The 27,878-nt window shown below is 39.8% G+C and overlaps 2 protein-coding genes across 3 annotated transcripts; one reads left to right on the top strand and one right to left on the bottom strand.

Annotated features, from left to right (window-relative positions):
• Positions 1-410: 410 nt before the first annotated feature.
• GLE1 (GLE1 RNA export mediator) lies at positions 411-27,640 on the bottom strand. Of its 2 annotated transcripts, XM_010951204.3 has the most exons (16): positions 27,444-27,639; positions 23,563-23,784; positions 19,971-20,081; positions 17,872-18,020; positions 17,553-17,613; positions 17,061-17,315; positions 10,565-10,796; positions 9,752-9,864; positions 9,523-9,592; positions 6,142-6,284; positions 5,856-6,046; positions 5,227-5,356; positions 4,351-4,455; positions 3,126-3,208; positions 2,363-2,426; positions 411-1,638 (listed from the first exon to the last, which is right to left on the bottom strand). In XM_010951204.3, exons 1-16 carry the CDS (start codon positions 27,540-27,542, stop codon positions 1,570-1,572), a joined length of 2,097 nt encoding a protein of 698 aa, XP_010949506.1. In that variant the 5' UTR covers positions 27,543-27,639; the 3' UTR covers positions 411-1,569. The 2 variants fall into 2 exon arrangements, with proteins under 2 accessions (XP_010949506.1, XP_045369831.1); XM_045513875.2 differs by lacking the exons at positions 9,523-9,592; positions 9,752-9,864 and having other exon boundaries at positions 27,444-27,640.
• Positions 13,312-13,884, top strand: LOC105065989 (cytochrome c). The gene has a single exon (XM_010951203.3). The coding sequence runs from the start codon at positions 13,389-13,391 to the stop codon at positions 13,704-13,706; it is 318 nt and encodes a 105-aa protein (XP_010949505.2). The 5' UTR covers positions 13,312-13,388; the 3' UTR covers positions 13,707-13,884.
• Positions 27,641-27,878: the final 238 nt, after the last annotated feature.

Genomic DNA, 27,878 nt, shown 5'->3' with positions numbered 1-27,878 from the left:
CAAGGCTACAGAGCACAACTTGCAAACTACTGATCTCGTGACTGGTACAGTTCTTGTGTTTTGCAGGTGGAGATACTGGGGTTCAGAGAGGATGAATGACCTACTCAAGGCCACAAATCTAAAAGTGAATTGAGCCCAAGTCTCCTGACTCCTTCCCTAGTGTTCATTCCATTGTGTCCACATCAAAAGACCTTCCCAGATGCTAGATGAAACAGGGTCTGTTATTGGTGCATAATTCCAAAAAAGAAATGATAGAAAAAAAGCAGTTTTCCCAAGGTGAAGGTCAAGAAGACAAAAAAGGGAAAAACATACCACTCTACACCTAGAGTCGTGTAGTACCATGCCCCTAATGATTGACACAGCTCCAGGGACAGGAAATTGATCATAATGAACCAACTGGATATTAGCAATGGTTTTTAAAACTCAAGCTTTATTACTTATTTTTTTGGCACCATTGTCAATAATTCATAGAATGGGTCACTTGAAGCCACTCTAGATTACCAGGGAATACCCTCCCTGCACAAACACATCCCCACATACAACACTGAGTACAGAGGAATAGATCCATGGCCGCTGCCTCCACAGTGTAAGAAATGAGTCTTGTCATAAGCAAATCTCAACTCTTTATTTGAATAGCCCAACTGTGGATTTTTGTAGTGGCTTTAGTCAGGCAAATCTATCAACATTTATTACTCAGAACATGTAAAAACATTGTAAGGCAGCTCCCAGTTCTTCTCCAACATTTTTATTAAACCCCCGATTCACTGCTTATGGATGCTCAGTTCATGTGTAATGTTGCAGGCCCCATCTCAGCTCATCTTAATTCAAACTTAAAAACAGAAAGTTTGGTTCATGTACCCCTAGTCTTCCAGGAGCCAAATTCCAAATTAAGAGGACAAACAGTGCTTTCTGGTTCAACAGAACATGCGTGAACAGTCCTAAGCCCAGACGCTCAGCTGTCTCTGACGCAGTCTGGGACTTAGTCCATGTCTACCTCAGGCATTTTCTTCTGAACTTATAAATACTTCACAAGCTAAGGCAAAACCAACACAACCCAGTTTTGCATGTAAAGATTTGGGTCCCAACCATTAAATGATACTTTAAAGGGGAACTGATGAGTCTTTGTTCTTTCTGGGAATTTTTCTGAACAGGGGCAGCATGCGGGGAGGGGTCGAGGTGTGGGGGTGGGGTGAGAGTGGGGGGTCACTTCAGCTCAGAGGAAAACGGTCAAGGTATTGACCTACTTTCTGAAAGATACTGGAGACAAAGGAAATAAAGGATGAGATCAAGTGCCTAAATTCTTCTCAAATTATTATCATTTTTTTGCAAATTTTTTGCTAAAATGAGAAAGGCCAATTCCGTTTACTCTGGTGTGGACCCCTTTAAGGAGTCATTCAATCTATGAAGGGACCTCCTAGATTTGTGGCCCATGAAAATCCCCTCTCCTGGTCACAATGTACAAATATTTAAAAATACATGACATGACTTCTCCCAAATACGGCTGTCTTCAGTTGCTTTATTACTGCCCCTTTGCAGCAGAATGGTGAAGGTGGGCGAGACAGAGTGACATCAGGAACGCCAGAAGGAGGAAGTCAGAAAGCCCTTGGGGACAGGAATCTCCTTGTGCCGCAAACACTTCTGATCAGGGAAAGACAAAGAAAACAAAATGATTTTCTGATAACACTGCTTCCAACACCTGACAGTTGGCAGAAACTTTGAAGGACAGCAAGTTTAAGTCAGTCCTACGAACAGTGGTCAAAAAAAAGGTTGTGACTTCACCTCCTGCATGAATGGCAGCAGAGGAGAAGTGCCACGTTATTACTATGTCTGTCCCTCTCTCATCCCCTGCACCTGGCTTCACCTTTCACTACTGCTATTTCCTCCACTGGGCTCCTGGAAATTGGAAGTCAGTGGGCTTTCTCGGCAGACCTACCACAGAGTTCTAAATTATTGGTCAAAATTAACCTCTTCAAAGTTTTTTGGCACTTGGAAGAAGGAGAGGACCTTAGCTGAAAGTGTGGTCTGTTCTTGCGGAGAAAAGTGACCACGCTTACCAGCTCCGCAGACCTGAGACTGAGAAAAAAACCTTGGCCAACATGCAAAAAATGTATCAGTGAGATAAGATTCATAAATATATTTTATTCATCTCTTATGATAGCTTCCCCATAGGCAACATGGACAACAGCATGTAGGAAGATGATGACATGGTGGCCCTTAAGGTGAAAAGAGAACAATGGACAAAAAAGCAGAGTTTTTTTTGGAGGAAGAGACTGCAGTCAGTCTGGAGGTCCAAGACTTGTCAGACACAGGTGCCCTGGAGGCCGACAACAGTTTGGAACATGATGGTCTAAGGGCATCTTACCTCCAAGAACTGCTTGAGGCGTATGAAGGAACCCATCTGTCCTGAGCTTGTGATGGCTTCAATCCTACAGGCAGAGAGAAAAGACACCTGAGTCACACCTATGATTCACTCCTATCTTTTGGAGAGGAGTCAGGTACCAGCTGATCTGAAGGAAAGGGTAGATCAAAGGACTCACAGAGGTCTTCTAGAATAAGGATGCTGTCACTCTACTAAATGGTCTCAACATTCAAACAAGGGGATAAAAGAGAAGAAAACACTGTTCTTTTCCAAGGTCTCTGATCAGGTGGGATGGGTGTTGTCAAAGCCTTTGCCTGACTTGAAATGCCATGAGTTGAGAGGAGTGAGAAGGGTACTTGCAGGTGAATGCCACCTCAGAGTCAAGCAAACTGGCTGACAAATCTGTTGCACCAACTGATTTACTGAGTGAGGGGGTTTGACTCCTTGGTTTCATTCATGACTGCATGTAATCATCATCCCAGATTATCTGGGGGATTTTGGAAAAAAAGTTTAAAAAAAGTCAAGTATCTGAATCCAAGATCTTCCTAATTTGTTTTTTTTATTTAGCCCAAAATATTTAAGAGAGATTCTTATTAGAGCTCAAAAGCATTTACTCAAATAACAAAGGATGGGAGCAGAAGATATTTCACTTAACACAGGTGCTTTTAGCTGAGTCAGAAACAGCAGGTAACAGCAGCCAGGGGGATCTGACGTCATGAGTTTTTACCTACCAAATCCCCCGGTGTCTACTCAACACGTCTAATACCTGGGGAAGTAGTCCTCTTTGATGAGAAGTATCATCTTCCAGAACTGGACCTGGTACCGCTTCATGAGAGCATTCCCACACACCTAGAGGGGAAGACAGGCACCGTCAGAGCAGAGAAGGAAATTCACACTCATACGAGAGACCCATGAAGCATAATTAGCCCTTTGCCTTTCATTCCTATCAAGAATTTCAGCCGCAATGCCACTTAGCTAGGTACACAAGGGAACTAACAGAAAAATCCAACTTTCTTCTGAAGCATTTCTCATATATGGCAGTACTTCCATTTAATCAGACTGCCAGGTAGCCAGGTGTTTCAGAAAACGTAAATCAAACTTAACTTACTATTCTTTGATTCTAAAGGTATGGCATACTTTCCAACCATAGTAAGCAGAGGATACACGGTACCACCTGCGTTCTCAATGATTCAGGATCAATGTTCATGTATTGTAACTTCAGGAGCTTAAAGGTGACTAGAAATTAGTGGCATTGGGTCTTGGATTTGTTATGGTACGTACCCCAAGCCATTATTCTTTAAGAATGGTCTTCTTCCCACAGAAACCCTTACCCTATAGTGGGGCCCTTTAGGCAGACAGGACTATACAGAGCTTTCTAGATGAGAAAGATACCTGACCCAAGCTGGTTAATCATATTTTCTCTCCTGGAAATTAGCAATCACAATGGTGGGACATTAGTCCCACTACACTGGGTGAGCACACTGAGGCTGAGGAATATAGCCCAGGAAGGCCATCCTCTCCACTGTGCACAGAGAACCAGAGAACACTGGCCTGCAGAGCAAGAATGAGGCAACCTGCAGGAAGAGCACATATGAAAGACCATGCCATCCCAGAGGGAGGCTGTCCTGGTACCTGGTGACATTCCAGTTCCTGGCTTCAGGCCTTGATGAGATTCAACTGTACATCCTACCCTTGATTCTGGGAGTCAGTCACTTCTATATCCCTAAAACAAATTCCCCTTTTCACTTGTCCTGGGATGTATAGTTCTCTGTTCCTTACAATGAGAAGACACCCACACAGAGAAGGAAAGTACAGTAGGAAGAAAATCAAAAGCTATGTTTGCCTTAGGGCTTGGGGAAAAATTTATGACACTGGACCCTAATGCTGTTCACCATTACTCTCTAATTCTGTATTACTTCCCGAATCATGTCACACAATGGCCCAAGGCTGCTACAACCACTGCTCTGTCGTGTGATAACTGTATCACATACCTCTAAGAAGTCAAAGAGGAGAGTGGCCGTCACATCTGACAGGGGCTCCATGTTTAAGATCTGTGCCAACCAGCGCCAGCCATGATTTAAGCCATGAGGGTGAACCTAGGAGGAGAGAGGCTTGGTCACAATTTGATCTCATTTTATTCAGAGATCCAAATCCCCAATGTCATCATCCACCATTACCAAGGGGACATGAACCCCCAGATCACCTCACCTAAGCACATGCCACAGGGCAGAAACAACACAAGCCAAACAAATTCTGTTTTAAAATATTCCAGCACATTGGTACCCACATACTCTTCCCAAGCTCCCTTCAACACACAGCTGTCAGCTTCAGTTTCAGTTTCAGGGATTCCACAGTTACTCTTATAGATATTTTATTTATTGTCCTTGGGACCTTTATAACACGGAACCTGGGACATAACAGGTACACATTAAAAACATCTTGGACTCAATCAACTTATATTCCTTTCTCTTTAGGTCTCCAAGTCCATTAATTTATTCATCCCTCTAATCTCTATTCCTTGAAAAAAGAACCAGGCTGGCAGCCCTGAAGCCCTGGCCCCCAGCCGTGGCTCTATTATTGACAAGCGTGTAACACTACAGCTTACTAAGCCTCCACCTGTCCACCTGTGAAGGTGTGTGACCTAGATGGCCTCTGAGGCAGCAGTCAGTCACTGAGCAAATGACCCTGATGACCCAAAAGTTTCCTACTAATCAATATCAACCTCTCTAAAGAATACCTATGAAGCAGTGATATTCTTTAATTTATCATGTAACGAGATCGCCTCTCTGAAAGGTCAATATTGCCTGCAGATGAGATACACTAGTAGGGACTGTGGTCTGACCTCTCATTAGTGATAGTAACACTACCTCTTGTCGGTTCCCATACGGCCACCGGAGCTGGATGATGGCAGCATAGAGACGGATCATCCCAGACATGCGTTTTAGAAAGTTGTCCTGCTGTTCCACTTTGGAATCCTTCACTTGGTAGCCAAGCATCCTGTGTGGCAAGAAAAAAATCCAATGCCTGTATATTATTATACATTATACCTTATATACATATTACAACATTGGTAGAACGTAATTTTGTTTACAAAACACTCACATCCATTACCAAATCTGTGCATCATACAAACCCTGTAACGTAAATTACCAGGAGCTAATGGATGTCACTAACCCCATTTACAAATAATGAAAATGATGTGTAAGGAGGTAACATGATGTCCCCATTTTTGCAAAGCTATTAAAAGACAAAGCAAGGATACAATTCTAAGACCCCCAGATTCTAAGAATCAGTGGATTCTTTCCACTATGCTACGCTGATTACTGATCCTAAATCCACAAATTTCACAAGTCATCCAGTTTGCATGAAAGACACTGTATTCTCTGATAGGACATCGAGGTACGTAAGAGGAGCTGAGAGGAGGGAAAACGAACCCCATCCTGTTTCTATTTCATCAGCCCCCAGGGACAGTGTGTGAGGAGAAAAACAACTTCACCTCTGATAATCCTCCAAAGCCATTCCCTCCTTGAAAGCTGGATAGAAAGGGACAGAGTAAGGACACTTCTTGTGCAGATGAGCGAGAATGAGGTCCCCCACTCTGGGGTGGAGCTCCCAGATCCCGGACGCCACCACCGCAATGGGGAACGCCGCTTCATGATGAGAGGCCACTTCCTCCTCTCCTTGTTTCTGGGAGCACAGAGAGGGGGTGGCTTTACGTTAATACCCGAGAATGCTGTGCACAGGCCTCTTCTTCCCATACCTCTGGCAACTAGGTTTCTCACCACAAATTTCTCTGCCAGCTTGTACTGGACGAAGTCCAGGCCCTGTGGGTTAAGTGTGACAGACACAGAGTGCCCACCAGATTGAACGGGCTTTCCAGAGAGTAAGCTGTGGATCTTGTCAAAGATCTCCTTCAGCTTTGAGCCTGGGTATGACAGAGAGAAAGTTAGTTAAAAGATACAGCTACAGTCAGTCTATTTTTCATCACTGTAATAACAAAGCCTCTATATAAACCCAGCTGCGCAGCCCTACAGAAATTCAGAGCCTAAAGCCAAAATACTGATACAGGAAAATATATGACAATCAAATATATGTTGTGGTGGATGCAAAAGCACATAAGGCAGGGTACTATTTCAAAGGAATTTCTTATTTGTGGAATGCGCTAGTTCTGAAACTGACACATCAAACAGAGAAATGAACAGTATAGAAACAGGTGAACTGTTACAGATGCCACGGGTGTGGCTGATGGCCCTAAAAGAGTCATCTGCATCTCTACAGAAAACCTACCAAAGGATCTTTCCAGCTCACAAAGATTACGCCCCCTTCTCTCAGACCTGCCTTCCTCCATCCTCAGAGACAGAGAAGCTACATTTCTATCACAGATCCTGTGAGCTCCATCCTCCATACTGGCTTAGTTAGATTAGGACTAGTCAAGCTGAGCCAATCAGCCAGCTGAGAGTCCACTCCCTATAGTGGCTGGTCCTGTGACACATGCGAGCAGTGGGGCTTTGCCCCTGTCGTGTGGACCAAAGAAGAGCGGTCTACAAAATTAGAACACAGGAGAAGAGGGAAGCCAAAAGGAGAGAGAAAACGGTTCTAAAATTTCTGGCTCCTGAGATCCAACCCCATCCCTACCATTAGTTTCTGTGAAACGGCTTTATCTTTAGGTGCAAGTTCCCCCTGCACACACCTTTTTCTTTTTTCTTTTTTTGCTTAACCAGATCTGAATTAATTTCCATTACTTAAAATCAAAGTTTGAATGAATACAGCATCTCTAGTTTAGAAATACCCTGCCAAGTTTCTAATCACTTTTAAGAAATGTTAAAAAATCTCAGAAATATTCTCCCCAAACCATGGATTCAGTTCCATTAAAAGGGGGGAGGGCAGCCACATTTCTTAGGAAGGAAGAGAAGCAGGAAGAAACCAAGAATTAAATGAGATATCATAGAAACCTCAAGGCATTAGCCCAGAAAAACAGAAACAGCAACTCAAATCTTACTGAAATATTAAAATATATCCGTTTCCATACAAATTTACTCAGTTCACAGTCCTGCTAAGTCACACTCTATTACTACTTTACTGGAGGTTTCAAAGGGTGCCACTTGGCTGAGTTCCCATCCAGCCCATCTCCACGCCTCTCCAGGAAAGTCAGCCCCCAACCCTATGTCTGACATGGCCCCCTTCCCACTTCCCACATGCCACACCAGCACCATATCTTTATTTAAACTCTGCTCCGATCTAATTACTCATGGACATCCCCCGTTAAAGAGGCAGGATTTTAGGTCATCTCTTTCTTAGTCAGTCAACATTTACTGAGTATTAACTCTAGACAATATCTGGGCCTGGCTAGACTGAAAGCTCTTAAAGGGTATGGTAATGATGGCGACAAAGGGACATAGTTACAAAATACGTAGAAAAACAAAGAACGGCAAAACTAGAGCCTGATCAGTTACAGAGAATGAAATGCAGGAAGCAGTCGTGGGGATGACCCCCAGGTTTCCAGCTAAGGTGACTGAGTAGATAAGGTGCCCTGGATTACCTAGAGCAAACAGACAAGAGGTGAGCATGAGGAAGATGACGAGTTCATGTCCAAACACACTGAACATGAGGAATCTGAGAGACATTCAGGCAGTGCTGTCCCATGGGACAGCTGGAGCGAGGGAACCTGAAACTTAGAGGAGAAGAATGACCCAGAGACAGAGCTGGGTATCATCTGCACAGCTGGGGGACTGTGTAGATGAACAGAATGAAAGGCAAGAGTGCATCCTTAGGACACACCTACAACTGAGGACCATACAAAGGAGAAAGAGATGGAGGAGGGGAACCTGGTAATTAACGTTGCCATGGAAGCCCGAGGAGTAGAGTTGACAGAGAAGGGACTGATCCACAGTGCCAAAAGGAAACATGAAGATTAGAAAATACTGAGAAGACACAGAATCAAAAGACACATATTTTAGAATGTGAATGACAAGCACATTTAAAGGGAAACAAGCCTGCAAAAGGGAGTAATTTTGCAGAAAACAGGAGAGATCTCTCTTGAAGGAGATGGGAGGGGATGAGAACAAGGTTCCTGAGGCTGTTCAAGGTCGAGGCAGAAGGGTGAGCCTGGGCCAGAAGGATACCCCATCCTTTGAAACAGGAGACTAAGAGGTAAATACAGCTGTGTATCAGTGGGAGGGCAGGCCTCTGAGGATCTCACACCTGACGTCTCAGTTTTCCTGATGAAGGAGGCGGCAAGGCTGTCTGTGGTCAACTGAGGTTTTATTTATTTATTTATTTATTTATTTATAAACATTTTTTTTTAATTGAGTTATAGTCATTTTACAATGTTGTGGTGGCTTTTTAAAGCCTGAGGACAAGCCTGAGAAGAGCAGTGATGGTGTGGAACGGCTGTCTGGTCAACCGCTCCCCTGCTGCCACTGCCATCAAGGAAAAGGCACTTTCAATTCCAGAAAGTGATACGTGTTTATTTATGTAGACCTTGCCCTGTTTCAGAAGGAATTCCAGGCAGCAAAGTGATATGTAAGTTCTGTAGGAACTGCAACCTTCTATGCTTTTGGGTAACAAGTTAACCAAGGGAAGCAGGACCACGGCTAAGGCAGTGCAGCCTGCCAGCCGTATGTGCTCCCCAGCCACTTGGAGGCACAGCCTGTACTCTGGAGGCTTCCACATCTAGAGCTCTGTGAAAATGAACCTCTGCTTCTAAGAAGAGGAAGAAGGGCCCCTCCCCTGCCTGATTCTCCCTCTCTAAATCTCCGCCCCTGGAGAGAAAAGGATCTCAACTACTAACAAGCAGGCTTCAACTTTGGAAAAGCTAATGTTATAGAACAAAAGAAAAGAATGCAAGTCACACGCTAGGTTCCTTTAGGGCTGCTTTCAGCAGTCTCTTCCAACTTCAAGTTAGAGTCATCCTAAGGAATTTACTATCAATATACAGCTTATTCCCTAAAAAATGAGTCAACAAACACATAATGATTATCTTCAATGCATTGAGAGGAAACAAAGCAGTAAAAAAGGATGCATATAACTTATATACTTGATCCGGCTGTCAACATTTGTTTGAACTAATTCTATTTATAGGAACCTTACAGATAAGCATGTTTGGAGTCTCAACAAATATCACAATGAAGTGAAGGGCCATGTTCTTAACTCCTCTGACCAACCTGCAATGGTGGAGATTTGGCTCACAGGGATGGTGGCAGCCTTCTGGAGGTCCATCTTTATCTTTTTGGCCTGCCAGAAGAAAGCAGTGAAAAGGCAGATTGTGTTTGGAAGAGCCGAGGGGATGCCATCAGGATTAGGGACTGTGACACACTAGCCACATTCCTTTGGACACGGGGCTGTAGGGGACACTGTCAGGCCCTGAGAATTTCCAACTCACAGCCCTCCTACCTGACTGTCTTTGCTGTTGGTCAGTCCCTCAAAGGCCAACACACACTGACTGGAAGCATCCTGCAGCTGCTGGTACCACTGCATTGTACTGTCCTGTACCTTCACCTGGAGGTCTGAGCAATGAAAGAGAGGCTTTCATAATAGCAGAATTTACTGAACACTTAGTATCAGCCAGGTACTCTTCTAATCACCTAATATATGTATTAACTGCTTTCACTGTCACAATAATCCTATGAGGTAGACACTATTACTATCTTCGTTTTATAGATAAGGTAACAGGTACAGGAAGGTTAGTAATTTGCCTAAGTCACATTGCTTGGAAGTAGAAAAATCAGACTCTCACTGATCTAGCTCCAAGCCAGTGTTCTCAAACCATTATGCTACAATGATTCTCTTATGTATTCAACAAACATATATATATGTATGTATGCAATATAAATGGAGGCAATGGGGATTGAATCCAGGACCTCGTGCATCTAAGCATGCACTCTACCACTGAGCTATGCCCCACTTTAACAAAACATACATTTTTTACATATTTATTTAAAATACTCAGTAGCAACAACACTTAGAATACATCTACTAGAATTACACAGAATTTCAAGTCCTCATGGCAAGAGTCGGAATCTGATGTCAGGCTCCCCATCAACTAAATCTGAATGTCATTTCATTAAAAGTACTGAATTTTACATTATGTAGAAGTTCTGGTAAACTGTCCTGTAGCTTAATACAATATGCAAAACACATTCTTATTTCTTTTCACAGTCTGAAACTTACGTCAAGTTAAAGGACCGTTTCCACACGCAGACCCACCTTTATTCTGTTTCACTCCCGGGCCCTGGCTGGGAGCTGGGGACTCTTTGTGGACCTCTGGCCCCTGCTGCATCTGTGACTCTTGCCGCTTCATCTGGGCCTCCTCTTCATCCTGCCGCCTTTTGTCCTCACAGGCCCTGGTGATCTCCTGCTGCAAGTTCACAAGGAGGTCCCGCATTTCCTGCAGCGCTCTCTCAGCCACAGCCTGGTCCTCTGCCGTGGGAAAGACGCTCTGTCACAGTGACAGAGGCAGAGCCTAGTGGTTATTTCCTAGGTAGCTGTGGTGCTGAAACACACCTCACGCAAGTCCATAAACTTCTAGAACTGGCATTGTTGTGCCAGTGGAGCACCCACATTCAACACGCTCACACCTGCTGCTTTCCTGCTCTTAAAGGGAAGACCGCTTTACCATCACATCCACAGTATTGAAGCAGAGTTTTTTCAGGCTCTCACCAACACTGGCTGGAATAACTTTTTAAAAGCTTGTGACAACAGTCTAGACGGAAATAATACTGTTTTAATTGGCATTTCATATATTAATGATGATTTTGAACTTATTTTCAAATTTACCAGACAATTGTATTTCTGCTTTTATAAGCTGCCTGTCCTGTCCTTTGCTCATTTTCCCTTTACTGAGATGGAGGTATTTAGGGAGCGATTTATTCATCTTTTTTCCATAAATTGCAAGAGTTCTCTTTTTGTATCAAGGACACTGAATTTTGGTCTGCTGTATAAGTTATAAATATATTTCCTAACTTGTGATGCACCTTTGACTTTTAGGCACTCATCATTGGTCTTTTCCATTATTACTTTTGCTTTTACTGCTATGCTTATACAAGGCATCATTACCTTAATATAATGCAAATATTCACCTAGATTTTTTTCCCACTGAACATGATGTCTTCCTTTTTGTCTATCTCTTTGTTTTAAAATCTAAACATCCAAGAAATATGGAATTAATAAGATAAAACAATGGTACAAATTTAATCTTTGGTTTTATGGTTCTAAATAATCCATCTTTTCCCACTGACTTGAAATGACATCTTTATAATATTTTAATTATCTACAAAAACTTTCCTTCCAGGGTTGCTACCCTGTTCCTCTAATTTTGCTGTCTGTACCTACGCAAGAAGAAACTGCTTTGATAGCAATGTTAGAAAATATTTTTATATTTGATTAGGAAATCCCCCTTTACTAGGTTTCTTTTTGAAATAGTTCAAAATGTTTTATTAGAATCTCACTAAATTTATTGATTTGGGCAAATCTGATTGCTTAATGAGGCTTCAGAAACATGGTAAATTCTTCCATTTACTCAAGCCTTGTTTTGTAAATTCAATAAAAGTTTTTGCCTTTTTATGTAAATCACATCCATTTCATGCTAGATGTTTGTAGGTATTTTATATTCCATCATATTTTTAATGCTTTTTTGCCAGGATATTTTACATTCTGGCTACTAGTAAAGTCTTATTAAAAAAGTCTAATAGTTCCCAGATTTTTACTCTGGGCTTTTTAGCCAGACACTTATAGTCATCAAATTACATTACTTGATTTAAATATTTATACTTTGTTTTTAATTGCCTTGTATTGGCTAAAACTTCTATAAAAACATCAAACAATAACAATGGTATATTTTTATTTCTTTCCTAAGTTTAATGACCTCTCTGAAATGTAGCCTTTGATGAATACATCCTCTTCATCATGTTAATGAGGATCACACTTTTATTCTTAGCAGGCACTTTTACAGTATCTGATGAAATTAATGATACTGTTTCCTTAGCCTATTAGTGAAACGAATTCTAAATAGATTATATAACAACTAAACCAGCTTTACATTATTCTTAGAATGATAATTCTTTGGTTATACTGAATTATTCCTTTGAGGCACTGACAAATTTGAGTTATCTTTTATTTAGAACATCTGCTTATAAATCAGATCACGTTAAGCCAGACTGATGTGGACACGTCCTTTAGTGTGCTCTTCTGTCAGAATTTGACTATTAGGATTTTAAAATGAATTGAGAAGCTCTGCATCATTTTCTCTGTTCTGTCCTATAAACATGTTTCATAGTTTTGCCTGTTAAATCAATAAGGCCTCTATTGTATTATATACCTGAAAGGTACTAAGAGAGTAAATCTTGAAAGTTCTTGTCACAAGAAGAATAAAATTTTTTGCGACTCTGTATGGTGACAGATGGTAACTAGATTTACTGTGATCATTTTGCAGTGCAAATATTGAATCACTATGTTGTACACCTGAAACTGTTATTGGTGGATTACACCTTATGAAGAAAAGCAACAGAAATAATGAAATGCTAAGATATTTGCAATACACTTAAAACACCAAGATGTCTTATTTTACTTTTTATTTAAAAAAATTTTACTGAAGTATAATTAACATAATATTATATTAATTTCAGGTGTATAAAATAGTGATTCAACATTTATATATATTATGAATTGAAGTCCTCTTATTTTAAACCAACTTGCCTCACATAGAAAACAGCAGCAACAAAAAAATTTTACAGGAAATTCATGGTAAGTTTTGGCTTTTAGGTATTAAAATGTATTATAAAGCTATATCAATTAAAATAGGGTGATCCTGGTATAAGAATAAAAACACATGGTCAAGGAAACAGAAAAGAAATACTGAGAAAGAGCTCTTAGGACAGTATTCGGTGTGATAAGAGACATTTACCAATCAGGACAGAAAGTTGTTATAAAATAGTATGAATATTCTACAACATAAAAATCTTTAGAGAAAGCGGGACGTCCGGCTTGCGGGCGGAAATTCCTCAGTTCCGCGCGGTGAAAGAACGATTTAAAAATGGGTGATGTTGAGAAGGGCAAGAAGATTTTTGTTCAGAAGTGTGCCCAGTGCCATACGGTGGAAAAGGGAGGCAAGCACAAGACTGGGCCAAATCTCCATGGTCTGTTTGGGCGAAAGACAGGTCAGGCCGTTGGATTCTCTTACACAGATGCCAACAAGAACAAAGGCATCACCTGGGGAGAGGAGACACTGATGGAGTACTTGGAGAATCCCAAGAAGTACATCCCTGGAACAAAAATGATCTTCGCTGGCATTAAGAAGAAGGGAGAAAGGGCAGACTTGACAGCTTATCTCAAAAAAGCTACTAATGAGTAATAGTTGGCCACTGCCTTATTTATTACAAAACAGAAATGTCTCATGACTTTTTTATGTGTACCATATTTAAATCAGTCTTATACACTAGAATTCAGATCATGAATGGCTGATGGAATATTTCTGTTGGACAGACCTGATTTAAATAAGATTGGCTTGTGAGTAAATGAATATGGTCAGCTTTTTGAGTTTTGATAGTAATGTCAGTTAAGCAAGTGTTATCACTTCTTTCCCCTTCTAAAGAGATGCTTGAACTTGGTTAGGGATGTTTTCAGGGAGAAGGTAAATGCCTTCTCAGAACCTATAGGAGATTGGTTTTATATTTAGATTTCTATAACTGGTTATATTAATATATTTAAATATGGATAAGATCCTTTCACTGTGTCATAGAACAGAGCAAGAGTCACCTGTGGTTCAAGTTGTCTTCATTACCCTGTTAAGGCAAATGCTGAAGATAAACTGACAATGTCCACTTTATCTTTTTGGTCTTAATTATGCCAATTTAATTAAAATTCTCTATCTAAAATATTGCCTTTTACTTAATGGAAAGCATTTTACTGTGGTTTATGTATAACATCAAATAAAGAATATTTAGCACTTGTCACATCTTATAGATCACCTTTAAAATCAGATGCTTTTAAAATTCAGTGTGACAAGATATGTTAGCCAACTTTGTGAATTCTTTACAAAGTCAGACTAAGTTATGATTCAGGATTGTTTTTTAAACAGGTATTCAGAAACACAACTGTAGAACTACTGAGTATGTGTGATTGGTAATGGTGCTTTAGCTAACTCATTAGAAGGGTTAAAGTGGAGAAGATACACCATCAGCACAAATTTGTAAACTATCTAATCATAAGGCTTAAGAATTAAAATCACAGATCATGAAAAAAAAAAAATCTTTATCTTCACCAATCATCAAATACATTTCAGGTGGTTAAGTAAGGGGAAAAGCCCAAAACATCCTTATATCAAAAATGTCATAAACTATGGCTGCACTCAATACCAACACAGCAGAGTTCTATGCAGTTATACAAAGACATGAAGAAAACTCCACATGCTGCAAAGCAGTGATCACCACAATAAATTGAGTGCAAAAAAGCAAGGTCCAGAATGGTGAATATAGAAGTTATCTTTTATCTGGGAAGGGGCAGAGATATATATACATATATTTATTTACAAATACATATTTGTGTACATATATATGTACATGTATGTGTATATATGTACATGTATTTGCTCTTGTTTTTAAAGAATGGACACAAGATCCAAAAGCTAACAGAAACGGTCACGAGCAGAGGGGACAAGAACAGGGTGGAAGCAAAAAAGAAGGAAGTAAGGCTTCTTCAAATACAGCTTGCTTTGTAGTTCTGATTTGGGAACCATGTAAATGTTTTAAATAAGTATAAAATTAAATCCAGTTAAAAAAAATTCTTAAAAAGCAAAAGCAAAAATGAATCCAAGTGTTTACCAAGTTGGTGGCTTAACAATAAGGAAAATTATTTCAAGTGCAATTAAATAGTAATTTAACTGTACATCCCTTAGTGGTCTACAGCTGTAGGCAAAATGGCAAAAGAAATCTTAAGCTGTTATCAGCAATCATATTGTTAGTATTGGTATTATTATTTTGAAATTATGTGCTATGAAATTACATATATATTACATATATACACACCTACATTTTATCACACATAGTAGGATAAGGTAAGTAAGTAATGTTCTTTTTGTTCTTTTTTTTGGGGGGGAAGGGAAGGTAATTAGTTTAGTTATTTACCTTTTGGAGGAAGTACTGGGGATTGAAACCAGGACCTTGTGCATGCTAAGCATGCACTCTACCACTTGAGCTATATCTTCCCAAGTAGGTAATGTTCTTAATTTACAAACTGAGATTTTCAACATGGGGTAAAAATGATATACACATAAAAAGTAAAATAGCTAAATAAATGCTGTAACCCTATACTCAAATGGAAAAGTTCAGCATGAATTAGTGATGCATTTTCACCTAAAAAAATACATATTTTCCTACTTCTATCCATTGAAAAGACCTAAAAAAAAAAAAAAAAGACAAATCCTAGTAACAAGACTGTGTTTTCTAATCCCCCTTTTCCACTAACAGGTAATAAGGCTTCTTGAAGAAACACCTGATTCTAGGTCTGGAGAAGAAACCGTTCAAGGTGAGGCAGAAACAGCTTGCTTGCTTTCTGCTGCAACAAACACTACTGGGGCCACGTCCAAAGGACAAAGGAGCCAACATGGAGGTTTGAACAACAACAACAAAACTATACTAGATTAAAATATATTACACATGAAGTATATAAAATTCATGTGTTCTTCACAACATTGTAAACTGACTATAACTCAATAAAAAAAATTCACGTGTTCTTAATAATAGTTTAAAAAAAAAGGAAAAAACCTCTCAAGTCACTGTAGGAGAATGCTAGAAAGGCAACTCACTTCTGTGTAGGTATGACACTTTACAAAGAGAAAGGTAAAACAAAAGCCATAAAGAGAATTGAAAGGTAACAATAAACTACCAGCTTTGCCTTAAATGTGATAAATGCTTCAAGTTCTTAACTTTTAGAACTCATTTAAGTTGATTTTTTAAAAGACAAACTCTAGTGGAGATACGAACTAGGGACAAAGAATATACAATTCATAAAAGTGAGAATTGGTACAACTTTTGGATGTGAATTAAGAACCTTAAAATTCTTTGACCAAGTAATTTCATTTCTAGGAATTTACCTCAAAGAAATAATCAGAAATACAGATAAGACATACATAAAATGATCACTGCAGTGTTAGTCATGACAGTGAAAATCCAGAAACTTAAATGTTCAACAACAGACATGTTTTTTCAATCAATTGGTTACACGCTGGAAGTATCCGATTTCATCTGTTCATCAAATATTTATTGAATACCTATTATACGTCAAAGCAATACTTGCAGTTTTTAACACTGCCTTAAAAACACCAAAATATTTGTAATGATTAGAGTAATTATGTGTTTAAAACAAAATGTTACCTGAAAAAAAGCAATATACATTTCTGTAAGGTTTTAATTTTTACCATAACCACAGCAGGCGTTCAGTATATATTTATGAATGAACTAAAGTATTCTGCAATTAGAAGAAACAAATAATTTTTAACATAATATAAGAAACTTTGTATCTCTATTAGCCCAATTTAGAGTGGGGATAACACACATACACACAATATAAAATGCTAACGTGGTTATCTCTGGGTAAGGTGATGGTAAGTGATAATAAGGAGGCATTATTTTTAAATCAGAAAACAGTTTTGCTTTTAAGGGTCTTCACTTCAAAGACAGAAGACAAGAGTCTGCCTGAGCCCCCTTACCTCAGAAGTGGCCCGGATGATCCCTGAGATGAGGCCGCACAGCTGGTTGCCTCGGGTCTGGAAGGCAGACAGGTCAGCCTTCAGCAGGTCTCGGTGCTGGTCAGCGGAGTCCAGCTGCTGGCTGAGGTGCAGCACCTCCTCCTGCAGGGCATAGAGGCTCCGCAGGCGAACCAGGCCTTCTTCCTTCCTGAGTCGCTCCTGCTCCGCTTGCCTCAGGCGCTGTTGCTCTGCCTCCCGCAGCTTCAGGTTGAGAATCTACAGAAAAAGGTGTCAAATTAAGGGGCTCCTGGGCCTTCTCTTTCTACATCCCTCAAGTCCTACATGGGCTACATATTTTCACAGCTGGGCCCAGAGCAGAAAAAGGACTGCTCAAAGGCAGTCACACCGGGGCAGGATACAGGCCAGGGCCCCTGTAACTGCTAGAACCTGACTCTCCAGGCAGGTCACATACAGGCAGGCACTGAAACACCCACAGATTCTCCAAGCTCTGACCTTTGCTCTGTGACGATGCTCAGCTTTTAGCTTCTCCTGCTGCCCCAGGGCTTCTCTGGAGCTGAAACGAAAATGGCAGGAATAGTCAGGAATGCTTCCTAAAACTGTATCACCTCTCCTAAAAGCCTCGCTTTCTTTTTGTCACAGCGGTTACCTTTCCAAGGTTGGTCACTTTTCTAGGTTATAAGCTCCTCTGGCTATTTTATTTTGATATTTAAGGACTCACAAGTTGTTCAACTCCTTCCCCTTGGGTTTTATATAGGGGAAGAGTTGCAGTTGATCGCGCTGACATTCCTAATTGTAATCCAGGGAGACTCACCTCTTCTCCATCACTTCCCGTAAGTCCTGGAATTCTTTATGAAGCTTCAGTTCCTTCCGTTCATCAAACCGCTTTAGTTGTTCAGATGCCATCTCAGAGAGGGCTCGCACCTTCCTCTCCTGCTCCTCTTGCCACTGCCTCAAGCCTTCCTGAAAAGGATCAGCACGTGCTCTCTGGAGCTCCATTACACCCTGCTCATTCATTCCTGGGGGATGCCCTCCCATCAGTCCTTAACTGCATCAAAGATACTCCAGGGCATGAAATCACCTGCCTACTTCTCAAAGCCTTAGCTTGAGTCACCTCTCTCCTGCGGGTTGATCCTTAAACTTGGCTGTTTTGGAAAGCTTTTTCAATTTGCTCTATATGGTTTATGTCACTCCAGTGTAAGCTAAGAATAGATGGGTATTTACCGACATAGTATCAAATAGCCCTGTACTTAAGCTTCCATTCTGTGTATTCTCATGAGGGTTTCAAAGTAACCTAAAGAAATCCTTATTCTAATCCCATAAACATGCTATGCACATTCCTGTCTCACTCCTTTCCTCATGTTATCTCTGCCTAGATTCTTCTCCCATACCTTCCCTTAGGAAGTCCCTTCCCTTTATACTCAAGGGTGTCAGGTAGTACACTCATTATTCACGAGAGTACTCTAACTTGGTTCTTAAGGGCAATCTGACACCTTAACTATCAAAATTTGAAGTGTATATTTCCTTCAACACTAATTCCATTTTAGGAATTTGTCCTGAGGAAATACCTGCGCATGTGTGTGCAAAGATACATGTACAAGGATGCTCACTGCAGCCCTGCTGATAATGGCAATGTGGGGGAGGGTAGAGCTCAGTGGCAGAGTGCGTGCTTAGCATGCATGAGGTTCAATCCCCAGTACCTTCATTTAAAAAAATAATTAAAGAAATAAACCTAATTACCCCCCCAAAGCAAACAAACAAACAAAAAGATAATGGCAATAAACTTGAAACAATTTAAATAAGCAGATGAATAATTAAATATACTACAGCTGGTCATACCAGAGGATACTCTGCAGCCTTTAAAGAGGATGACATGCTATACATAGTGTCATGGAGATACATCAGTACATATAAAGATATTATGCTATTCTATTTTTAAAGTTATTTAAAAATGTCCAGTGCAAGAAGGCAAATTGAATACAAGCTTATTTATCCTTTCCTGTGAGACTATTTAAATAAAAGTGGGGAAGAAAAAAGACTCAACAACAGAGAGCACACGAGGGAGATCATCGGCAGGGAAAAACCTTCCATTTATGTCTGGAAGACAAACCCCAGGAGGAATGATGAGTGGCAGGGCAGAGCTGAGAAAACACAAGGACAGGGACACACACACACACCTCTGTCTCTCTCACCATTTCTCACCATCTCCATTGCTACCCTCCCCCGAGTCTAAGCAACAATCATCTTTTTTTATCCAGTGTCACAGCGAATGCTTCAATGAATGTTGCTATCTCTCATTCAGATTATATTAGTCTTCTAACTATATTTTACTTATTTCTCTTGGATACTTCTGTCTCCTCCCCCAGCATATAGGTTCTACGAGGACTTGGATGTGTGTCTATTTTGTTTACTGTTTTATGTAGACCTAGAACAGAATCTAGCACATAAATCCTCAATAAATATTTGACTCCATGAATAAATGAACAAGGGCAGATGCCAGAAGACTTTCACTTGATAAACTCATATACTCTTTAAAATAAAAGTCAAATAAATTAATTAAAATAGTGCTATTCTTTTTTTAAGAGGCTGTTATGGTCCATCTTCTCAGTACCTTATCTGACAACCCCAGATCATCTTCAAATTTTGGAGCAGTAAATGGATGCCAGGAAAGCCCAAGCAATTTTCCCAAAGTCACAAGTAAAATAGAAGAGCTAGGATTTGAAACCAGACTTGACTTCACAGAGCTCACTCTTGACTGCTGCATTATACTATCTCCCCAGCCGAATCGGAGCTACTAGCAGGTGGGGCTCCATGATTAGCATACGGTGAAGGGGAATGTTCATAATCCCTGAGGAACTGCATTTAAATGTGGCTCCCTAGGCTCAAGCCTGCCTTACTTCACGGGTTACTTACTGCTCCTTTCATCCTGTGCACCAGCTCATACATTCGGATGCAGCCTTCCACTTTGATCCCCCGGGAGGACTGAAGCACCATAGGTCCTGTATGCTGAGACTCATGTTTGCTCTGTGTAGACAGAAGATGGAAAAATTACCCTTTTAAGATGGTAAAGTTGGTGTTATTCCGTCTAAACAAAAAACACATTCCTATTTATGAACAACAACCAATGAAAATGACAAAACAATTTAGTTTAGAATCAGTGTGCTTTTCATGATATTGACTTTGTTCTGTTTCCCTTTATAAATTAATGGATGTTTTTGCTTTGGACAGTTGTTTGTGTTATTTTAATTTATTTTCTTACATACTGCTTGTATTGATGTGCCCTACAAATTTCCTCCCTTTCTTCTAATAAGTATCCACTTTTGCTAGGGTGGTTTGGATGGAGCAACCTTAACCCAGATCGCCAATTCTTCCACTGCCCCTCCCCCCACAGCTTCAGGGGTCATTAAGCAGGTGACCAGCCTGGCAGTCAATGTCCTCTATCACCCTGGGCCCAGTATCTGCTTCAGGAATGAGGCTTATGACCTAAACTAAGCCAGAGTCAATCTCTGCACTTCTCTGATGTAGCTGCTTGGGAGAGCTTTCTCTTCTTCTTGGGATGCTAACCTAAGAAGATATGTGTCTAGGCCACCAACAGACGTCTTACCACATACAGTCTATTTGAAAGATGAAGCCAAGAAGAGTTAGACAAAATTGTGAGATGGAGAAGCAAAGCCTTGTCTTTGAGTCACTGGATCAAGCCAGAAATAATATCAAGCAGAGACAAGCAGCAAACAGATCCTCTAGATCTAACTGATTCTAAATGTACTCCTAGACTTCCTGGCTATATGAGCTAATGAATTCCTTCCCCAATCCCCTTGTTTTGCTTAAGCAAATTTAAACCAGGTTTCTGTTACTTAAACACCAAAAATTCCTAAATGATACTTACTTAAACCTTAAGAACTATGGAATTTTATACCTGGAGAGGACCTCAGCAATTTAGCCCAGTACCAGACTTACAGATGCAGAAACTGAGGCCTAAAGACAGAAAAATGCCTGCCTGAGGGCTTGCCACAATATAGGCAGGATCAGAATTGGAACCTGCTGCCTCTGAGAAGCTGCTCACAGAAACTTCAATTTTAAAAAATACTTTTGAAATAATTATAATTCACAGTAAGTTGTAAAAATATGTACAAGGAGTTTCATGTACTCTTCACCCAGTTTCCCCAATATGAGACAGATTTCACATCCACTAGGATGGCTGTTATTTAAAAACAACACCATCACCAAAAGAAACAGTAAATAACAAATGTTAGCAAAGATGCAGAGAAACTGAAATGCTTCTGCATTGCCAGTAGAAACGTAAAATGGTACAGTTGCTGTGGAAAACAGTATGATGGCTCCTCAAAAATTTAAACAGAATTACCATATGATCCATCAATGCAACTTCTGGGTATATACCTGAAGGAACTGAAAATAGGTATTCAAGCTAATACATGCACATGCATGTTCATAGCAGCACTAGTCACCAGTAGCCAAAACATGGAAGCAATCCAAGTGTCCAGTGACAGATGAATGGATAAACAAAATGTGGTATACACATACTGTGGAATATTATTCAGCCTTAAAAAGAAGGAAATTCTGACACATGCTACAATATGGCTGAACTGTGGAGACATTATGGTAAGTGAAATAAGCCAGTCACAAAAGGACAAATATATGATTCCACTTATATGCAGTACCTAGAATGGTCAAATTTATAGAAACAGAAAGTAGAATGGTAGTTGCCATGGACTGGGAATAGGGGAAAATAAAGAGTTACTGATTAATGAGTGTAGTAGGGTTTTTAGTTTGGGATGATGAAAAAGTTCTGGAGATGGAGCATGGTGATGGTTACACAATACTATGAACGGTCTTAATGTCACTGGATTGTACTCTTAAAAAAATGGTTAAATGGTAAATTTTACGTCATGAATATTTTACAATTTAAAAAATGTTTGCATCCTTTTATCTTTGACATCAGTCATCTGGGCATTTAAGATATTAGCTACAAGATTATTTTAAGATTAAAAAGGGAAAAAATCTCTCTCCAGAAACTTTCTCAGTGTAACATTTTTAAAAGTAATGGACTGGAAAAATCTAAATGCCTAATAATAAAGAAACAGTTTAATAAAATACAGGATATTACATATCCTCTAAGTATGATATTTACAAAGGTAGAAATAGCATGAACAAATAATTCAAACAGTTCATGAACAAACTAAATTTAGAAGGAAAAATGCACATACAATTTAATTATGCCAAGATACAGTATGCAGGCATATGAGACTGGAAAGGAGTAAACTGTTGACTGAAATGATGAAATCATAGGGAGATTTCATTTTTTTCTTTTGATGCAATGATCATATATTTTCAGTAAACAAAAATTTGCAGTAAGTATGAACAAAAAGAACAAAGAGCTTTGTCTTTTGGAAGCTAAACATGAAAATGTTATCTCCACTTTTCTAAAAAGTTGCCTAGTCTTATTTTGCTGGCACAAAAATCTAAAATTTGAAAAAGCATAGAATGCTTAGAAGTTTAGAAGGCTTTTGTTCCATTAACTCTTAACATTCTAGGCCAAATACTACTTTTTATATTTTACTTTGATCCAGAAAGGGTTTAATGCAGCTTACAAAGGAAGATAAAATATAACACAAATTAAAAGTCAGAAAATGTATTAAAAAGAATGAGGCAGAAAACAGAGATAGATACAGAGACAGAAAAGGAAAGATCTCCAAAATAAATTGGCAAGTGAAAAAAACAAAAACAAATGAAAACAAAGATACTCAACAGTATACTATCAAATTTGTTTAAAAAGGAAGAAAAAGGGGAGTGGGTATAGCTCAGGGGTAGAGCATATGCTTAGCATGCACAAGGTCCTGGGTTCAATCCCCAGTACCTCCATTAAAATGAATAAATAAATAAACCTAATTACCACCCCCAAAGAAATTAACACAACATTGTAAACCAACTATACTTCAATTAAAAAAAGGAGAACACTCATTTTAAAAGAAGGAAGAAAAAGAAGTGCATATGTTCCTACCTCTTTGTTTTTACACAAACTACCCCTGGAAATACAAAAAGAGGATACCACCACTAACAATCTAATTGTTTTCACATGAGAGAAACAAAGGCAGGAGCAAAATAGAGCTAAAAAGAGGATAAAAACTCGTACAGAACCACTGATAAAGTATGTAAACTTTAAGAGCAAGTATAAAATTTACTTTAAGCCTCCAGCAGCCAACACAAAAAGGGAGACCTTGTGAGTTAACACATGCAATGTTCATAAGAAAAATGAATCCAATTGCTCATGAAATTAATTACTATTCTTAGTACTAAGAATAGAGATGAATTTCTCTTTCTGGGTCTTCATAAAAGAACACTGGGTGATGTGGTAAACGCTGTCCCTACAAACAGCCACAAGAAGTAGCAACCATTATTTTCCCCAGGGTAAGGTCACTGTCGTATGACAATGTTAAACACTAGAACTTTGCACTGTCTTTTGTTTTAAGCTGATTAAAAGCCTTACCTTGGTTCCATCTGGTGTTGCTGAGGAGGCTGGAGAGAAGGCAGGGTTTCCAACGGGAGATTCGGGAACAAATGAAGCTTGATCGAGGGCTGAAGTAGATGTAGGGGATGTTGAAGTCTCAGGGGGAGGTGGGTTCTCTTGCATATGGGGTAGGACATGATCTAACACCCATCCAGAGTAAGAAGACAGCTTAGGAAGAGACATACATTCTTCTAAAACATCCTAGAGGGAAGAAGAGGGTTAAGCCCAACTTGCGTATCAACTGATCTAAGCAATCAAAAATAATTTTGTCCTTATAATTCACTACATGCTCTACTGAAAATCTAACAAAGCCTAATAAATGTATACATACCAAAGACCCAAAGTAACTGTATTAACAATCAGAGATGAATAGAAAGTACAGTAGTTTCTTGATAATGACCTCGACTACTATCCTTTCAGAGCATCAGACTAAATAACCCTAACAACAGAAAAAAGGAACAATGCATAAAGACTGTCATTAAAGCAGATTTGAAAGCAATCTAAAACATTGGAACAGAAAAGAACACAAGAGAAATTTTGAAGTAAACTGTGGTATACACACTCAGTGGAATATTAATCATTTAAAAAGACCAACTGTGAACCCTAGGTAAGATTCAATTATTTCAGTTTCATTGAAAAATAATTGACATACTTCACTGTAAAAGTTTAAGGTGTATAGCATGATAGCTTGATGTATATACTGAGAAATGATTACAACAGGTTCAGCTAACAACATCCATCTCTCATATAAGGAAAAGGAAAAAAAAAGGAAAAAAAATTCTTGAGATGAGAACTCTTAGCATTTACCCTAACTTTCTTATAGACGGTACAGCTGTGTTAGCTATAGTCCTCATGTTGTTTATTACATCCCTTGTACTTACTTACAACTGTAAGTTTGTATCTTTTGACTATCTTCCAGTTCCTCTTCCCCCAAGATTCAATTTTAAGTGAAAAAAATAGGAATATAAATAAATATGTCTACAATGATATAAATACAAATAAATACCCTAACAAACTTGAAAGAAATATACCAGAAGTTATGCTTGGGTGATGAGTGACATCTTTCTCTTGGTTCTAATTTTCTGTATTTAATTTTTAAAGGAACACGTTATTTTTTTTTTAATTGAAGTATAGTCGATTTACAATGTGTTAGTTTCTAGTGTACAGTATAGTGATTTGATTATACACATACGTATTCTTTTTCATTACAGATTACAAGCTATTGGATCTAGTTCCCTGTGCTATGATTAGGATCTTATTTTTCACCTATTCTGTATATAGTAGTTTCTATCTGTTAATCTCAAACTCCCAATTTATCCCTCCCCTCCTTCCCCTTTGTTAACCGTAAGTTTGTGTTCTATGTCTGTGACATGTTATACTTTTTTAAATGAAAATAAGGCATATAATAAATAGGCACAGAAGAGTGTCTACTGATGTAAAAGCCGTTGGCTTAAATAAAACGGGATTTACAATACAAAGACCATAAAAAGTCCCAGACATTTTCCAATATGTGTGTGAACAACTATTATCTCTATATGTTTGGTATGCAGTGCTTTAAACCAAAGAAATGTATTACTTCTAAAATGGAATAAGAGGACTCATCTCAAAAGGTTTGGGGAGGATGAAATGAGTAACAGGTATAAAAGATTCAGAACAGTACCTGGCACACAATCAGTACCTCCAAATGGCAAGCTGTTACATTATCTAGACCAGTGGTTCTCCAGCAGGGATGCTGCTAAACATCCTACAATGCACAGGACAGCCACAGCAGCCCCTACAACCAAGGATTATCTGGCCCAAAATGTCAGTAAGGCTGTTAAGAAATACTGATCTAGCTAAATTAAAAAAAAAAGGAAAATACTGAGCTAGACCACAGGTACACTTCCTACGTACAATAAACAGATATTCAACCCATGGGAAACCTGGACATAGAAGCAAACAGGCTGTATGCACACTTTACACAGTGACAATTAAAGATATACTAGAAATAATGTTGAGACAACTCTTTACTCATTTTTTACACCCAAATAAATTCCAGGAGCAAAGTTTCAAATGTAAAAAAATAAAACTATACATACAAAAAAGGCCATAGAGAAAAAAATTTCAACTGACAAAGTGAAAAAAAAAATGCAGTATCTATCACTGATAAAGGAACAGTATTATCCTTAATACATATAGAACTTGTAAAATTCGAAGGGAAAATGAAAAAACCCCAACAGAAAAATGAGTAAAAGAGATAAACTAGCAAATAGAAATATAAAATTGGATCTTGAATATACAGAAAATGTTCAATCTCAATCAAAACAGAAATATACTATAAAACTACACCAACATCTCATTCTTACCTACTAGGTAAGCAAAAACTGAAAGTATAATAAAACAGTCTGTTGATAGGGCTGTGGACAAACAGGCATGATCATGTACTGCTGATTGGAAGGCAAATCAACACATCCACTATGGAGAGAATTTGGCAACATACAACAAAACTACATTTATGTTTATCTTTTAACCCAGCAATCTCACTTCTGGAAGTTTATCCTGAAGATACACTTCTCACAGAATGAAAACACACACACACAAGGTTACAAGTAATGGAATACAACTCACTAAATAAAACAGGAATCCATGAGGATACTGATATAAATAATTAAACAGGGGAGAAAAGAAAGCTCTTCCTTAACAGTAAAATGCCAGCTAACAAATGTAGGAATGGTAGATATAAAGAAACACCATTTGGCTACATCACAGAGGTGACTGATTAAGGAAGAAATCATCCATAAATGCCAAGGGTGGAGGTGATGAGAAGAAAAAATATTGGTGTAACCTTGGAATGCTTCCCCACAAAATATTTATCAATTACAAGGGGGAAAATTATGCATTTTAAGTGGAAATATCTGATAGAGACCAATGTGATCAGGTGATCAAGGTTAACATCACCGGTATTGGGATAGGTTGAAGCATCTGTACTTACTGATGACTTACTGTATTTACTGAGAACACAGATCATTTCTGTGGTATTCCTGCCAAGAATGTACACTCAGAGTCTACACCAGACTCATACTGGGATTCATCCTACAGAATGTAAGATATGTATTCTTTAAAACTGTCAAAGACATAAAGACAGGGAAATGCTTTAGAAGTATTTCACAGTTAAGCCTGAAGAGACAGGATTGGGGTGGATACAGCTCAGTGGTAGAGTGCGCGCTTAGCATTCAGGAGGTCTGGGTTCAATCTCCAGTACCTCCGTTAAAATAATAAATCTAATTACCTACCCCCCCCCCAATAAACCCCAAAATTAAAAAAAAGAAAGAGAGAGACAGGACAACATCGTATCTGTAGCTAAATTACCAGCAACCTGGAAATATCCCCCACCTCCGCGGTCTAGTACAGGGCTTTGCAAAACCTGGATGCAGTGACCAGGGCCCCATCAAACTTTCCAGGTCCGCCTCATGTCATCTAAAAACCTAGTCTTTTCACTGGCAGCAACAGGTCAGGTCATGCTAACGGTTCACCGCTAAATCTGAATCTCCCAACACATGGGACACGCAGTAAATTAATTGAACCTGAGAAGCGGGTTGCTTTGACAACATAGGCAGAGGCGCCTAACTCTGGCTGCTAGTAGCAGTGAAGCCTTCTGAGAAGAGCACCTCTGAAGGGGAGCTCCCCGAAAGACGAGAATAGGCAGGAGAGGGCAGAAACCCTAGGACAGGAGGATGCACACACAGGAGTCAAGAAGCAGACGCCACATTACAAAGAACGCACGGGTTCCCTGGCGCAGATAGTGCCAAGGGCTAGGGAAGAGCAGGGTCCCGTGACGAGGGGCCGGAGGGACCACCGCCCTCTCTGGGGCCACCGCTCACCTCGCCCCGCAGCAACCAGTCGCGGTGGTAGCAGAGGCGACCTTTGTCGGAACTGCGCAGCGCCTGCAGGGTCTCCCAGCAGCGACCCTCGGACGGCATGGCCCCTCCTGCCACAGCTCTTCTAAGGCGCGGCCTGCGACAAAACAAGTCCTCGAATCGGCCGCCCGGAAACGGGGGCTCGCTTCCGCTTCCGGGGCGCGCACGCAGTAACCCAACGCAATCCCGTCCCTAACGGCTTCCTGGCCCCCGCCTCCGGCGCCAAGCCAGCCACCAGCACGCCTGCGCATAGAATTTGGCTCCTGAGGCTCGATCCCCTTCAGGAAACTCAAAGCTGGGGTCTTCTGAAGACTGGACCAGCCCGGTTGCAGGAAACTGAATAGGTATTGATGAGAATGTCGAGATATTGGAACCCTCATACACTGCTGGTGGAAGTCT

The sequence above is a fragment of the Camelus bactrianus genome, chromosome 4 (genome assembly GCF_048773025.1).
Source record: "Camelus bactrianus isolate YW-2024 breed Bactrian camel chromosome 4, ASM4877302v1, whole genome shotgun sequence".
Taxonomy (NCBI): domain Eukaryota; kingdom Metazoa; phylum Chordata; class Mammalia; order Artiodactyla; family Camelidae; genus Camelus; species Camelus bactrianus.
Note: the sequence above shows the minus strand (reverse complement) of the source record. Positions and strands in the feature narration are given on the sequence as shown.

What these genes read in the sequence shown, in the direction of transcription:
- LOC105065989 (XM_010951203.3), top strand. Translation starts at nt 13,389, where the DNA reads ATGGGTGATGTTGAGAAGGGCAAGAAGATTTTTGTTCAGAAGTGTGCC.
- GLE1 (XM_010951204.3), bottom strand. Translation starts at nt 27,542, where the DNA reads ATGCCGTCCGAGGGTCGCTGCTGGGAGACCCTGCAGGCGCTGCGCAGT. An exon ending in GCTTTGGAGGATTATCAGAG is followed by an intron (nt 5,357 to 5,855) that starts GTGAAGTTGTTT and finishes CTTGCCACACAG; the next exon opens with GATGCTTGGCTACCAAGTGA. An exon ending in TCCTCTTTGACTTCTTAGAG is followed by an intron (nt 3,209 to 4,350) that starts GTATGTGATACA and finishes CTTCCCCTCTAG; the next exon opens with GTGTGTGGGAATGCTCTCAT.